Source organism: Garra rufa, chromosome 5, assembly GCF_049309525.1.
Source record: "Garra rufa chromosome 5, GarRuf1.0, whole genome shotgun sequence".
Classification (NCBI taxonomy): Eukaryota; Metazoa; Chordata; class Actinopteri; order Cypriniformes; family Cyprinidae; genus Garra; species Garra rufa.
Window position 1 is genome coordinate 42,845,606 of NC_133365.1, and position 14,847 is coordinate 42,860,452.

General features: G+C 35.6%; 2 protein-coding genes across 2 annotated transcripts in view; both read right to left on the reverse strand.

The window, feature by feature from the left end:
- Nucleotides 1–7,273, reverse strand: part of coro1ca (coronin, actin binding protein, 1Ca) — a 58,779-nt gene extending 51,506 nt beyond the window's left edge. The window contains exon 1 of the mRNA XM_073840513.1: nt 7,158–7,273. The gene's annotated coding sequence lies outside the window, so the exon portion shown is untranslated. The remainder of the gene's footprint in view (nt 1–7,157) is intronic.
- A 1,599-nt stretch (nt 7,274–8,872) lies between these two features.
- On the reverse strand, nt 8,873–11,452 carry LOC141334867 (uncharacterized). Its single transcript, XM_073840091.1, has 2 exons — nt 10,515–11,452; nt 8,873–10,397 (listed from the first exon to the last, which is right to left on the reverse strand). Exons 1-2 carry the CDS (start codon nt 11,450–11,452, stop codon nt 8,873–8,875), a joined length of 2,463 nt encoding a protein of 820 aa, XP_073696192.1.
- Between the last annotated feature and the right edge of the window lie 3,395 nt (nt 11,453–14,847).

Below are 14,847 nucleotides of genomic sequence, written 5' to 3' on the forward strand. Positions count from 1 at the left end.
GGTGCAACGGATCACAAAACTCACGGTTCAGATCATATCACGGATTTTGAGTCACGGAACGGATAATTTTTCGGATCAGCAAAAAACAAAACAAAAAAAGTTTGTTGTTTATTAATTACTGAATGCTTACTTTAAGTACTTCTAATCCACAGCAAAAACTAGCTGAACTAATAAAGTCAGTAACAAAACAAGAACAATTACACAAATGACAAGTGTAGATGAATACAACAAAGTTACTAATAAAATCAATAATACTAGTATTCAGGTGCAGAAATTTAATAATTCATTGTAAAATAACTAGTGCTTCTCACTGCAGGTATTTATAGGATGCTGTCTCTTTAAGGCCTAATGCACGTACCTAATACGTCTCTTTCTCAGCTGTTTCGGTTCACTGAAGACATAACCGACCGTGTTTACCAGAATAAAACAACGGGTATTTAAACATAACTTTGTATGTATGTTTCCGTTCAAGAGAAGTTAAAGAGGAATCAATCTGTGAATCACGCAGTTTGAATCGCGCCTCTCTCTCTCTCTCTCTCTGTGTGTGCTCGCTTCTGGTGTGTGCGGCAGCTGTATAAACAAAAACAAAAAAAACAGCGCACGTGTTCTCTTTTGCAGCAGTGATTTAAAATTGTTTGAATGGGTAAATTGGCAAGACAAAACGTGCAAATTATAAACTTTTACTCTATGATGGATAAATTTAACAGTTAATCCACGAATCACATGCATGCCGAACCGTGGGGGCTGGTCCGTACGGATCACGGATCATCTACGATCCGTTGCACCCCTAGGAGAGACACTAAAGGGACAAGGTTAGCTTCTTGTTAGCAGTAGCCCATTACATTGCAGTACATAAGATTTCACTTACCACATAAACAGAGTAAGGAGAGATGACTGCGTGGATGATGGCGAATGATTTACAGATCCTGAGCATCACTAACAAGCATTTAAACTTGTAAAATATGTGGTAAGTACTGCCGCTGTAGTATAACGTTACAAAGAGCTCGGCAATCGCAAATCAAAAGTGAAAGTAAAATGAAATTAAAGACTTTTATCACCGAAACAACTCGGCCGAAACAGTATGTTGACGCAAACCGAAACCGCGGCCTGCACGTGCTTGTCTGAAGCAACACGTCTGCGGTGTGGACGTATTTCAGTATATCTGAGAAAGACCCACGGATAGCGATTTGCAAACCTTGTAATGCGGAAATTTCAAGAGGGGGTGCGTCTGCAGTCGTGCGTGCAGCGATGAGAGCAGAGATCAAGACAGATGTAGCTTTCAGTGAGTGAAAAACAATGGCTTTACGTTGGTGTTACGTCACAATATTTTTAAGATATGTCTTTTCTAGGGCTGGGTAAAAAATATCGATTCTCCGATTTTAATCGATCTTCAGTTTAACACATCGATATCGATTCGGGAAATCCCCGAATCGATTCTTAATGCACGTGCTTCACGTAAGTGGATCTGAATATTCACCTCTCGTCCTGAAGGTGTCACTAGTGTTCCTGCTGAGAGAGTTTTCTCAACTGCTGGTGATCTAATCACAGCGCAAAGGAGCTATCAGAACATGTTGATCAGCTGCTTATTTTGCAGAAAAATCTGGTGATCTAAAATGATTCGGCTGTAGTTAAGAACTGTTAGTTTTATGGACAGTTAGAATGCTTTGTATACACAGACAAGGGCTTTATAATGGGCCTGTTTTGAACGTTTTGAATTTAGAAAAATGTTTTATTTCTTAAACATGTTTGAAGTTCTTAATATATTTCACTGTTGCACATTTATAGTCTTTTTATTTTTTTACAGTAATGTGCATTTTGCAGTTTGTTTACATGGTGTACAATGGATGCACATATTTATGACGTCTTGTTACAGTGTTCATTTAAAATAAAAGTTGTTTAAAATAAACAACTGTGTGCACCCTACTATTAATGTAGATGTGTATTTCAGTAATAAACTTAAGTAGGAGAGTTTCAGTTACCAGCATTTATATCAAAATATGGATCCCATGTCTGCAAAACTAACATTTTAAATGAAATATTGATAGCTAATCGATATCGAATCGAATCGAAATCGAAATCGGAATCGAAACCATAAAAATAAGAATCGAATCGCCGAATTGGTCACAATACCCAGCCCTAGTCTTTTCTATATAATGTATTTTTCTAGATATTTATGTTTTAAACCATGGAGCTGAGCCAATGGATATCACACAAGCAACGTGAAAACTGCGCAATATGTTAAAGTGAAAGTAAAAACTGACAGTGCTTTCAGCATCTGACGTGCATTCTCTCAGACATTGAGAGACGATTATACTTCATATGCTGATATTAATTTAGTCTCCTGATATTTTTCTTGTGCCCCGAACATGGTGGGGAAAAAAATAAAAATAAACGCATTTTGTGTAAGGGTTGTTTTTTGAAAGACTTAAAGCTCTTAATTTTCATTGATGACTGCAGTGTTATTAGGGGTTAAGTCTTAATTATGATTTCAGGTGGTCTTAAATGTGGGGACTGAAAGACAAGAATTGCGATGAAACTTCAAAAGGCTATCCATTGAATAAATATGAGCGCTGCACGTTTCAAAGTCATTTGCTGCGCTGCTTCGTGAACCATTCTGATAGTGCCTCCTGCTGGAAGAGAAACGCATAGACTTGTAAATGTGAACTGATGGATCCATAAGAATGTGTTATAAAAAAATTAACAATTTAAACAAAGGCAGTAAATATGTATATGTTATTTAAGTAATATAATTCTTGATTGATAATAATTGTCTAAATTAATATAACTGATTTATTCTTTGAAACTTTAATATTAATTTATACAATTGCAATGCCTTGATTTTAGTAAGATTAGTACACTGTCATAGCCATAAATGCAATGGTACTAATAATTGGCATAATTCTTTCGGGTGTTTCGGCCTTGGTTTCCTCTTTTTCGGTTTCGGCCAAGAATTTTCATTTCGGTGCATCCCTAATATATTTTCCTCCATGTGCGAGCTACAGAATGAGCCGCTCTGTGAAACAGCCAATCAGAGCAGAGCTCATCATTATTATTCATGAACCTTCCAAATAAGGCAATAACAGACTATTTCATTCTAGGGACAAATCCAAGGTTTGTAAATGGACCTGTAAAACCATTTCTGGAGAATTTTTGCCCTTTTCTATGTCATATACCTTCTATGTAGATATCAGAGAACAATTTAAAATATTGTATCAATGCATTCTATGGCACCTTTCAATGAATTGTTCAAATGTCATTTGATTATAAAAAAAAAAAAAAGGTTTCATTAAATTTATTTATATGCATTAATATGATTACCACAGTTTTTGATTATAATTTAATAAATCATAAAACACCGAATCCAAAATATTTAATCAGAAACCCCAAATAAATTTTTTTTTAATAAAAATAAAAATAAATTTGATGGAAAAAAAATAATAGATTACAGAGTCCTAAATCCAGATAATTAAATAAATGAGATTCATGGCATCATTATTCACCGTAGGAAAACATTCGGTTTTACGGACGAATACACATGCTGGTTAAACTTTACAATCTGTGAATTGAGCTTAAATGCTCAGATTTATAAACCCAGTGGGATAAGCTCCTACACAAACTCACTTTACAACAACAAAAAAAAAAAGTGCCATGAAATGTAGCACTCAGAACAGAGCTCACAGTCTGGATCTGTTGTTTAGCTATTGAAGATCCATAGTTTCATAATCAATAAAAAAAAGCCCCCGTCTTGTTGACACTTCACCTTTGAATGTTCTTTTACGGCGTGTAAAAGGTGACATTTGAATGTGCAGCTAAATGCTAAACAGGTAAACAACAAACCGAAGTGAATCAAACAAAAGGTTGAGAAGTCCGAAGACTTCAAAGTGACGATTCTAACCTGTTAACTGCTGTACAACTGTTTTTAATCATAACAGGGCAAATCTATCTCAAATGAACAATAAGAAAATGCTGTTTGATGACAGCTGCAGGTTTGGAAAAAGGTTGTATTAAAACCTGCATACCTGCTGATGGTGAGATATCCATTGCAACGCTCAATACTCTGATGAATGCAGCCTAAAGGATGTGCGCCTAACACAAGAGCGTTATCTGGTCAATGTGCAACACAACCCGAAACTGTCAGGTCTTTAGAGGAAACAAAACTTCCTTAAAACTCTCAACAGATTCCCCCTGCCTATATGTGTCCAGTTGTTTCTCTCTATCTCTCTCACACACACGCTCCTGAAGCTGCATCCTCTCCAGCCTTGCGGCAACTTCCTGCATCTCCTGACTAATTTTACCCAGCATCCTGACCCATTTCCCAAGGAGCACAAGGAAACAGGCACAGAGCAGCCGACGCAATGACGTCCATACGCATAAACAGGCTGATGCATTCTGACGGCCAGCCCAAACAATACCATGACAAGATTTCAGCGTGGCCTCAAGCTATATCATGCACCAGCAATGACTAAACAAGAACAAAGAATGGTCTCTTGAAAAAAAAGAGCTACATTTGAACAATAATGCACTTTTATCCATATACAATGTGTTCTTTCATCCTTCTTGTTCTATAAAAAATATATTTAATAAATGCAATCTATGAAATAGAATTGTAAACACTAAGTCAGAACAAATAATCTATAAATACTGCAAACAGACAGCCGTCAATACCAATATATCTGGCATTTCTTACATTTCTAAACATTTTTTATGCCTTACAATACGTCACAGCATTTGAGGTTTCATTATTTTTATTCTTTCCTGCTGCCTGGCAAGTTAGTGAGTCAAAATGAAACAAGCCAGACAATATTACAGTGTGGTCGACACATGGGTAACCACAGAAAACCCTGCACGCTACATAACATTCACTAAAACACTAACCGGGTGTAGCAGCTCAAACACTTGTTCTCCTCCTTTGAGATGAATGAAGGTTAATACAAGACAAGTAAACTACCAAGACAGCTCACAAACACTTTTAGGGTGGATCTGAAGTAGTCAATCTCAACAACTCAAAACAAAGAGGAGTAATTCAATCTAAACAGCCTTATAGTACATCACGCTTATTACAGTTAGGGATAGACAGTAATCTGAGGTTAGGAGTCATGCTGAATGGAACAATGATAACCAAACAACTCTTGTTGTTCCACCTAAAATTACAGAAACATTTTGGCATTTTTAACATCATAAAAAAATGGTTCTAAAGAAAAGGGAAGGCTTTGAATAGAAACAACAGTGCATGAAGGTGCACTCAGCAAGTTTCTGTTCAATTATCTGGTTTTTATTCATTCCAGCTGGTGTATTTTCAGACGCCCCTGCATTTATTCTCAATCACAAAGCTCTGTTTTTACATTAAATGTATTATTATTAGTAAGTTTGTCAACTGTATGACAAGAACAATCTTAAAGACTGATAAGACTTCAGATTTGATCTCAAGTACACTACCAGTCAAAATGTTTTTTTTTTGATGTTTTTAAAGAAGTCTCTTCTGCTCACTAAGCCTGCATTTATTTGAACCAAAGTACATCAAAAACAATACAATTTTAAAATATTTTTACTATTTAAGGTAACAATTAAATGTAAATTATTCATGTACTTTCAAAGCTGAATTTTTTAATCATCATTACTCCATTACTCCTGATTTGCTGCTCAAAAACATTTATTATTATTATTATTATTATTATTATTATTATTATTATTATGTTGAACTTTTCAGGTATATTTGATTAATAGAAAGTTCTGACGAACTGCATTTACCTGAAATATAAATCTTTTAGAACATTATCAATGCCTTTATCATCACTTTTGATCAATTTAAAGCATCCTTGCTAAACAAAAGCATAAATTTCTATATTTCCTAAAACATTATACTGTCTCCAAGTTTTTGAATGGTAGTGTATGTTACAAAAGCTTTTAATTTTAGATGAATGCTGATCTTTGGATCTTTCTAGTCAAAGAATCCTGAAAAAAAAATGTATTCAACATACATGTTTCTTGAACAGCACATCATTAGAATGATTTCTGACTGGAGTAATGCTAAAAATGCAGCTTTGAAATCACAGGAATAAATTACATTTGAAAACATATTCAAATAGAAAAGAGTTATTTTATATATTAAAAAAAATTAACAATTTTACTGCTTTTGCTGTACTTTGGATCAAATAAATTTCTTTAAAACATAAAAAATTACAGTTCAAAAACTTTTCTCTTGTAGTGTAAAGTGTTTAAACTGTTGATCATTTCTTCTTCACATCCATCACATTGTATTACGTTTCAAAGCTGATTTTTATTGCACCCACCCTCTTGGATCTGACAAGATAATCCACACCTACAGGAAGTTCAGCCAACTTGTTTAAACACGTCTCAGCCACTGATATGAATGATCTCTCTACATTTTCTCTGCATATATATTGATCAATTAAAAGAATTTTATGATTCTGCATATCTGGAGATCGTTTGTCCCAAGGCTGACACTTCTATCTGATACTGATATAAACTTTCATTTTTGTTCTGAGGCAGTGAATACAGGACAAACCAGACCAGGCTGACAGTTCCAACAGCTTACTTTAGCAAAGCAAGCTAAAAGCTGCCAAAAAAATTAAGATGAATCACATTTGCTTTGATTGCAAATTAAATTGGTTAAACTTTAGCTGAATTTGTTTAGCGATCAGTCACTTGCTCTCTGTTCTTCTAATCTGATCAGCAAACAAAGATTCCAAGATTCGAATATTTCAAATGAGCAATTTCAAACTGAAGATTCTAACATTCTACACTAGCAATTTAAAGTATAAAAATCGAACATTTCATAATATTATTAGTAACAGTACTGGAATTTTTAATTCAAATATTCTAAAATTCAAACAGATCCAGATGCAGCAACTTTCGCTTCCCACGCTGTTTAAACACTAAAACACAAAGTCTTAATCCATCCATACAAATCACAACATTACATATTCCACTCTAAAAGCATGTCAGTTCAGATATGAAACATTAGAATTTGTTAAATCAATCCACGTTTTGAAGCACTGCAGATCAGCCCATCTGGCCTGATCCACGCTGCCATGATCCCTTCGCATGGACAGATTCTTAAACTTACGCACAGCAATGCAATCTTCGCCTCACGCAACAAACATTACGTGACAGACTGCGTATGCGCCTGCTCTTACCCTCTCAGCTGTCGTAGGAAAAATATATCCAAGCCCGACTTTAATTCTGCACTCTAGACAGCCTGAGCTTCCCAGCAGCGGTCCCTGATCGCGCGAATGTTCCCTGTGCCTCTGCCTCACTCAACTTGTCCGAGACTCGCCGGAAGCCACGCCTTGTTTTTTTTTACCCGCCCCACGAAGAACGCGATTGGACAACCGGGAAATGAGTGGCCTTAGAGTTCACCAATCACAAAGCTTATTCATCTTAGCCCCGCCTATTCGGAGCGTAAACAGGTATGAAGTTCAATGTGGACGACGTGACTGCACTTACTTGTAGAACCAGTTTGCGGACGTCATACATACAGTGAAGTCAGTAAACGTCAAGTTACGTCGATTGGTAAGTTGATAGTATGAGAATGAGGTATAAACACAATTAATTTTGGATAGTTTTTTTGCTATTCTGAGCTGTGCAATACAACGTATATGCTAAGGTTGATTTTCCTAAACGGAAATTGCCACAAGATGGCACCATTATGCTGGGATACACAATTTCATTATTTGCTCCATACCAACATCAAATAATATTGTAATAATAAACAATATTATATATAATCAAACACTCACTTTTAAAGTGGATTTACGTACAATTATACGTTCAAGATTAACACTACCAGTCAAAAGTTTTTTAACTAAGAAGTCTTTTCTGCTCGCCAAGCCTCTTTATTTGATCCAAAGTACAGCAAAAACAGTCAAATTCTGAAATATTTTTACTATTTTAAAATAACAGTTTTCTATTTGAATGTATTTTACAATGTAATTTATTCCTGTGATTTCAAAGCTGAATTTTTGTATCATCACTCGTCACATGATCCTTCAGAAACCATTCAAACATTCTGATTTGCTGCTCAAAAACAAAAACATTTATTATTATTGTGGAAAACAGCTGAGTAGAATTTTTTCAGGTTTCTTTGATGAATACAAAAGTTCAGAAGAACAGCATTTATCTGAAAAAGAAATTTGCAACATTAAAACATTTATTTATCATCACTTTTGATCAATTTAAAGCATCCTTGCTAAGTAAAATTATTAATTTCTATAATTTCTTTCCTCAGAATATATACTGACTCCAAGCTTGTGAATGGTATAGAGTTATAATGTTACAAAAGAGATTTTTAATTCAGATTTATTAAAGATTTTTATTTCAGATAAATACTGATCTTTGGATCTTTCTCTTCATCAAAGAATCCTGAAAAGAAATGTACTTAAATGTTTTATTGATAATAATAATAATAATAAAAATAAAATATTTCTTGAAAAGCAAATCAGCATATTAGAATGATTTCTGAAGGATCATGTGACACTGAAGACTGGAGCAATGATGCTGAAAATCCAGCTTTGAAATCACAGGAATAAATTAAATTTAAACTATATTGAAATAGAAAATAGTTTTTTAAAATAGTAAAAATATTTCAAAATTATACTGTTTTTGCTGCACTTTTGATCAAATAAATGCAGGCTTGGTAAGCAAAAGAGACTTCAAAACATTAAAAATCTGTTTTCTGACAAGAATATGACTGTCCATCAATAATGATTATTTTAAAGGCTTTGCAATGCAATTATGATAACAAAGTATGCAAATACAATAATATGATACTGTAACCATGTCATATTGGTCTAGTTTAATAGCAACACAGGGGGGTTTCTGCTCCATCCCTCTCTTCCAAGGGGTCCATGCATTACATTAATAGTATCCTACCTTTTCTTACTGAAGGTTTTCTCTCTAGTGCTTTGTCAGGTGACTTCTTTGGTGCATCAAATGCTGCTTTCATCTGTGACACTTTTACACACTGTGTTGGATCTAAGGTCAGATCAACCTTGGCCTCAGCCGGCTTGGTCCACTCCTTCATCTTCTTCTGCAACTCAATAGTTTCCTTTATCATATCAGAAACATGTCTTTTCTGTGCACCCTGTGGTGTTTCTGCACTGGTGGTCGGCTTGCTTTCTATCGCGTGCTTTTGGTCAAGCTGGCTTGAATGTTTCTTCTCTAACGCATGACAATTTGCTTGTGTCGACAGCTTGTTCTGCTCTTTATCTTGTTTCTCGTTAGCTTGCATACTTATTAGGTTGCACACGGAGGAGGAATGTTGCACATCTTGTGCAGCAGATGTGTCTGCTAAAGCAGCACAACCATCCCGCACCTGATCGGATGCATCTGTCGGGCTTATGGTGGAATGGGTTGATGCATTTGTTAAAATCTTCAAAAAACTTTTTTCTTGAAGTTGAGAAGATCCAGTGACTTCTGTTTTCTCATCCACACTTGGCCTTTCATCTATGCGACCCAAAGCTGTCTCAGGACCAGCGATGAGCTCAGAGATGGAACCAGTTGCAGATGTTTCCTTATGCAAACTGACGGTATTCCGATTAGACTTGCTGACCTTGTCTCTCTCTGATGACGTCATGTCATCCAATTTAGCAATAGCGTTAGCATTTCCCTCAAACCTCTGCTGTTCTGTAACATCTTCTATGTTAATCACTGCACTTGGAGAAGAGGAACATTCTGGATCCATCTCATGTGTAGCACCCTTCACCATCCCTGCTTTTGGACTCATTTCTGCCAGAAAGCATTCCAGGCTTGTCTCTGTGTGTACTTTGGCCTTTGCTGAAAGAGGGGAATCCTCTTGAACATCAGATTTACAAGGGGGGTTTGAATCTGTAATGTCTTCAGAGAATGTAATACATTTCTCATCTTCATTGCTTTGTAGCCGAGGTTTGTTTTCACCCAGCATACCTACACTGGCAATATTAGATGTCACAAAACAACCCTCTTCCATTTCTGTTCCACGCAGGGAAGGATCTTTTATCTCAGTTTTCGTTGCATGGGAATGACCTAGACTCTTTGAAGCAGAATCCAGATTTTCTCTTTCTTCAGTCTCTTTTATGCCATCTATATTTTTATGACCTCCAGCGGGTGATCTCCCAAGTGAAGTTTCCTTTGTCCAAAGGCTCTCCAAGTCTGACACATTAAATTGCCTTTCTTTCTGAAGCTCTTCCTGTGTGAATTCGCCCGCAGATATCTGTTGATGGCTCTCAGAGTGACCCCAAGGCGACTTGGATGCCACTTCTAAGGCGATGAGGTCCTCTGGGCTCTGCACTTTTTCAAGACTCACAGCTTTGCGTTGTAAATCCGCACCTGCCAGAGATGAACGAGTAAAGCTGGTCTTTATGACATCATCCGTTGGCTGACGCCCCGTAATGTTTTCACTGGCTCTGCAGACATCCTTCATTGACTGCCCCTGGGTTTCAACATTCATCATTGAGGAACGTTCAGCGTTTGGGGTTTCTGGTTCTCTGGCTCCGTAGACATCCTTCATTGACCACCCTTGGGTTTCGACGTTCTTCAGGGAGGAACGTTTAGCATTCGGGGTTTCTGTTACAGCCTTATCTGGATTATCTGGCATGTTCTTCTGTATTTTTTTGTTGCTGTGCTGAATTGCCTGAGTATTGTCCTTTGATGTTTCCACTTGTGAGTTCATCACGAGGTTTGATGTTGTGGGGTTGTTAATCGGCCTGTTGTTTTGCACTTCAGTATTCAACTTGTTTTCAGTAATGACTAAAGCTTGGTCTTGAACTGTGAAGTGAACATTGGTGTCCTTACTTTCCAGAATCTCCAAGGTAGGCCCTGTATTTCTTAGACTAAAATCACAGGCAGCTTCAAAATCTAGTTTTCTATCCTCTTCCTCCTGGCTCTTTAGCTTGTCGTCATTTCCACAGACAGACTCCATTTTCAAACACTTCTTACTCCTGTTTTCTCCTGTGCGTCCGCTTTCAATTTTGTCTTTACCAGGAAGGTCACACCTAAGGTTGTCCTGATGGTCTTCTGGCGTATTCTCCAAGTCTTTTCTCTCGTGGTCTGGTTCACCAGCCTCCCATGTGCCTTGCGTGCAGCTGTCAGACTGTGTGATTCCATTCAGCTGCTGTGGAGCCAGCGGTTCAGCCCTGCCTTCCTCACTACTCTTTCTTCCTCCCTCTTTCTCGCCATCCCCTCCCTCCACAACCCCCCCATCCGTGGGAGCGCACACCTTATAATGAGAATCCAAACCGTGCACTGGTGTAGGTGATGGTGACTCCCTGCCTGGGCCCTCATCCAAGCTTCCACTGGCTGTGTTCTCCTCATCTGTCCCGACACCATGAGTTTCAATGGTTAGATTTCCTTCCTCTTTGGCCCCCCCAGGGTCTAGGCTTGGTCCCTTTTCCTCTGGTCCTGCAGAGCTGTTGTCCTGCCCTAGCTCCCCCTCCTTGCCCTGGTTTTGTCCCATTCTGTGGAAAAAAAAGTGAGGGAGATGTTATTGGCAGTGTATTGTTGCGGACCGCAAGATGTTGATGATGGCATGACTCTGGCATGCAGGTTGTGCCAGTGTTTATCTGAAATTCTTCCACACTTTCACTCCCCTACACAGATTGATGCTCAATAGCTGTTTCTTTAACTGATGCTTACTCTCTTTATTGCTTTTCTTTTTCTACTTATTTTGGATGAACTCATTCTTATCCACCTTTTTCTTCCTGTGAAAGTGGGTTTGGCCATTTGCAAATTTCATGGGTTTGGCTTCCGGTCTCTTCTGCGTCCAGCTATTTTGAGCTGCACAAAACAGCTGGTTTTGCTCCTTGATATTGAAAACTGTTGTGTCTTACTATATTACTTTACTGTATTATCTTAATTATGAACACACTGGTTTGAAGTGCAAACAGATTTACTGTTCTTCTCGTTATTTCCCTATAACGGTTAATGAACTGGAAGTCTCACCCATAGGCTTACTTCCGTGTTAAAGAAAAAGGTGGATAATCATAGTTCAACCTGACTTGTTCTGCTTGCTTTTGCTGATCTTTTGCTCTTGTCGTTGTATTTTACAGGAATGGAAGTCTCTTTGTTTCTGTTATTAACTACTAAAAAATTCAAAATTGGAGACTCAAAATTAAAAAAAAAAACATTTTCATTATTTGAAAAAAAACATACCTGAAATAAAATATTTATAATTATTTTTTAGCTAGCCAAACATGATTTGTCATTTTCATTTACTTTTACTTAATGTACTAAAATATAAAACTAAAACAAAAAAATAAATTAATAAAAAACTACACATTAAAAAATAAATTAATAAAAAATAAGATAATCAAAAGACTAAAATGAAAATAAAAAAAAACTATAATAGTATCTCAGGGATACTAAAATAACACTGGTGGATGAAATACACATATCCTGTACTTGAATTAAAATACAGATGCCCTGCTGAAATATTTCCACACTGTAAAAAAAAAAAAAAAAAAAAAAAAGTTGTTTCAACTTAAAAGAATTTGTTACCCCACTGACTCAACTAAAATTTTCCAGTTGTCAGCAGGGTAATAAATAATTTTAAGTTGAAACAACTTTTTTAAACTTTTTTTTACAGTGCAGTAAAAGCAATCCTTTCAAAAGTGAAAGTATAAGCACTTTACTTACTTATGTACATTCAAGTTACTATCTGATTTATTCCATAATATGGAAGCCTGTTTCCACCATGCAAGAAAAAAAAAAATCATGCTTTGCTAAATCATAATTACAATATGTGACCCTGGACCACAAAACCAGTCATAAGGTTAAATTTTACAAAACTGAGATATATATATATATATATATATATATATATCAGTAAATAAGCTTTCTATTGATGTATGGTTTGTTAGGATAGGACAATATTTGGCCGAGATACATCTATTTGAAAATCTGGAATCTGAGGGTGCAAAAAAATCAAAATCCTGAGAAAATCACCTTTAAAGTTCTCCAAATTAGGTTCTTAACAATGCATATTACTAATCAAAAATTACATTTTGATACATTTACAGTAGGAATTTTACAAAAAATCTTCATGGAACATGATGTTTACTTAATTTCCTAATGATTTTTGGCATAAAAGAAAAATCAATAATTTTGACCCATGCAATGTATTTTTGGCTATTGCTACAAACATACCCCAGCGACTTAAGACTGGTTTTGTGGTCCAGGGTCACATATACACTACACTAAGATTTTTAATGTTTTTAAAGAAGTCTCTTCTGCTCACCAAACCTGCATTAATTTGATCCAAGATATAGACAAAAGCAGTAATATCGTAAAATATCTTTACTATTTACTATTTAAACTGCTTTCTATTTAAATATATTTTAAAATGTAATTTATTCCTGTGATCAAAGCTAAATTTACAGCATCATTACTCCAGTCTTCAGGAATAAATTATATTTTAAAATATATTCAAATAGAAAACAGTTATTTTAAATAGTAAAAATCTTTCAAAATTTTATCAAATAAATGCAGGCTTGGTGAGCAGAAGACACTTCTTTAAAAAAAAAATCTAAATCTTACTGACTGTTAGTGTATAAATTCATTATTATAACGTAAAAAGTCAACATTATGAGATACTAACTCAGTGGTTATGAGATAAAAAGTAAAAATTATGACAAAGTCATAATAATTATGACAAAATTATTTTCAAATTTATGATTTGGCATTATTATGAATTATGAGGGGGCAGCACACTTAAGCTGAGGATCTTTTTTCAATTCAATTCGATTCAAGTTTATTTGTATACAAATTGTTGCAAAGCAGCTGTACAGAAAAGCTGTTCTACTTGAACCTCAACTTCGGTGGGAACAGTGTTTCTTTCCTCAGTGTCTTGTGACTACATATCTGAGCAGCCATTGACTCTTCATGCTTGTCTCGTTACATGAACTGTACCGTCAGCAAGAACACCAGGAATTAGAGTCACAAGATTTTGCAGGAGATCTTTAAAGCACTGTCAGAAACTACAGCTTTACACATTATAAGAATATGAAAGAAATCATATCAAATCCATATGTCTGTCTATTGTTTGGTTTATTGCATTTACTGATATATTCAGTGTTCAAAAACCCTATAAAAGTCTATTTTATGTTATTCTGAAAGAATCACGTAAATAGTGAGTATGTTAAATGTTAAACTTGATTTTAGAGGTGAAGATCTGAAAGTCTGCAGAAAAAGAGTGCCATTTGGCTGACGATGACGAAAAAGGGATACAAATGAGTGCGTCAGTCAGGCGATTCAATCCCCAGACACACTTTGGATCATAATCTCGTGCTCTGTCACACATCATTTAAAGGGCTTATGGGCTCATGAAAGCCACTGATGAAATCTTTTACTTTGGGTCACACTTCCTCTCTATTTCCTGTCTTCAATCTCCCAAAAAAGAAGAAAAAAATCCTCTTCTCATCTGTCAATGCCTCCTTTCCTGACCCAAAAGCAGTGTGAACATTAAAGAAGAAACTGTCTTTTTCTGTCATCATTAATGCATTATTTATGGCTAGTTCATGTCCCTAATTAACTAATAATTTTGCAATTCTTAGGGCCAAATACTATTAGTGATATTTTGTCTCATAATTTGGTCTCACTTTGTAATTTCACAACCATTTGTTATACATTTAAAAGACACTAATACTCAGTTATATTAAAAATAGTAATATTCAGGCACTAATTCAGCAAAAACACAATTATTCAAAAGTGACAACAAAGACATTTATGTTGTTATAGACAAAAGTGTTCTTTTGAACTTTCTATTTAAAAATGTTTGATGTTAAAAATGTTTTTTTTTTAAAGTAATTTTAAATTGTAATTATATTTTACAATGTTACTGTTTTTATTGTATTT

Bases quoted from the DNA above. Each gene is read 5' to 3' on its own strand.
- LOC141334867 (XM_073840091.1), bottom strand. From the start codon at position 11,452: ATGGGACAAAACCAGGGCAAGGAGGGGGAGCTAGGGCAGGACAACAGC. The intron at 10,398-10,514 runs GTGGTCAATGAA...CTGCAGAGCCAG, and splicing joins AAGAACGTCGAAACCCAAGG to TGAAAACATTACGGGGCGTC.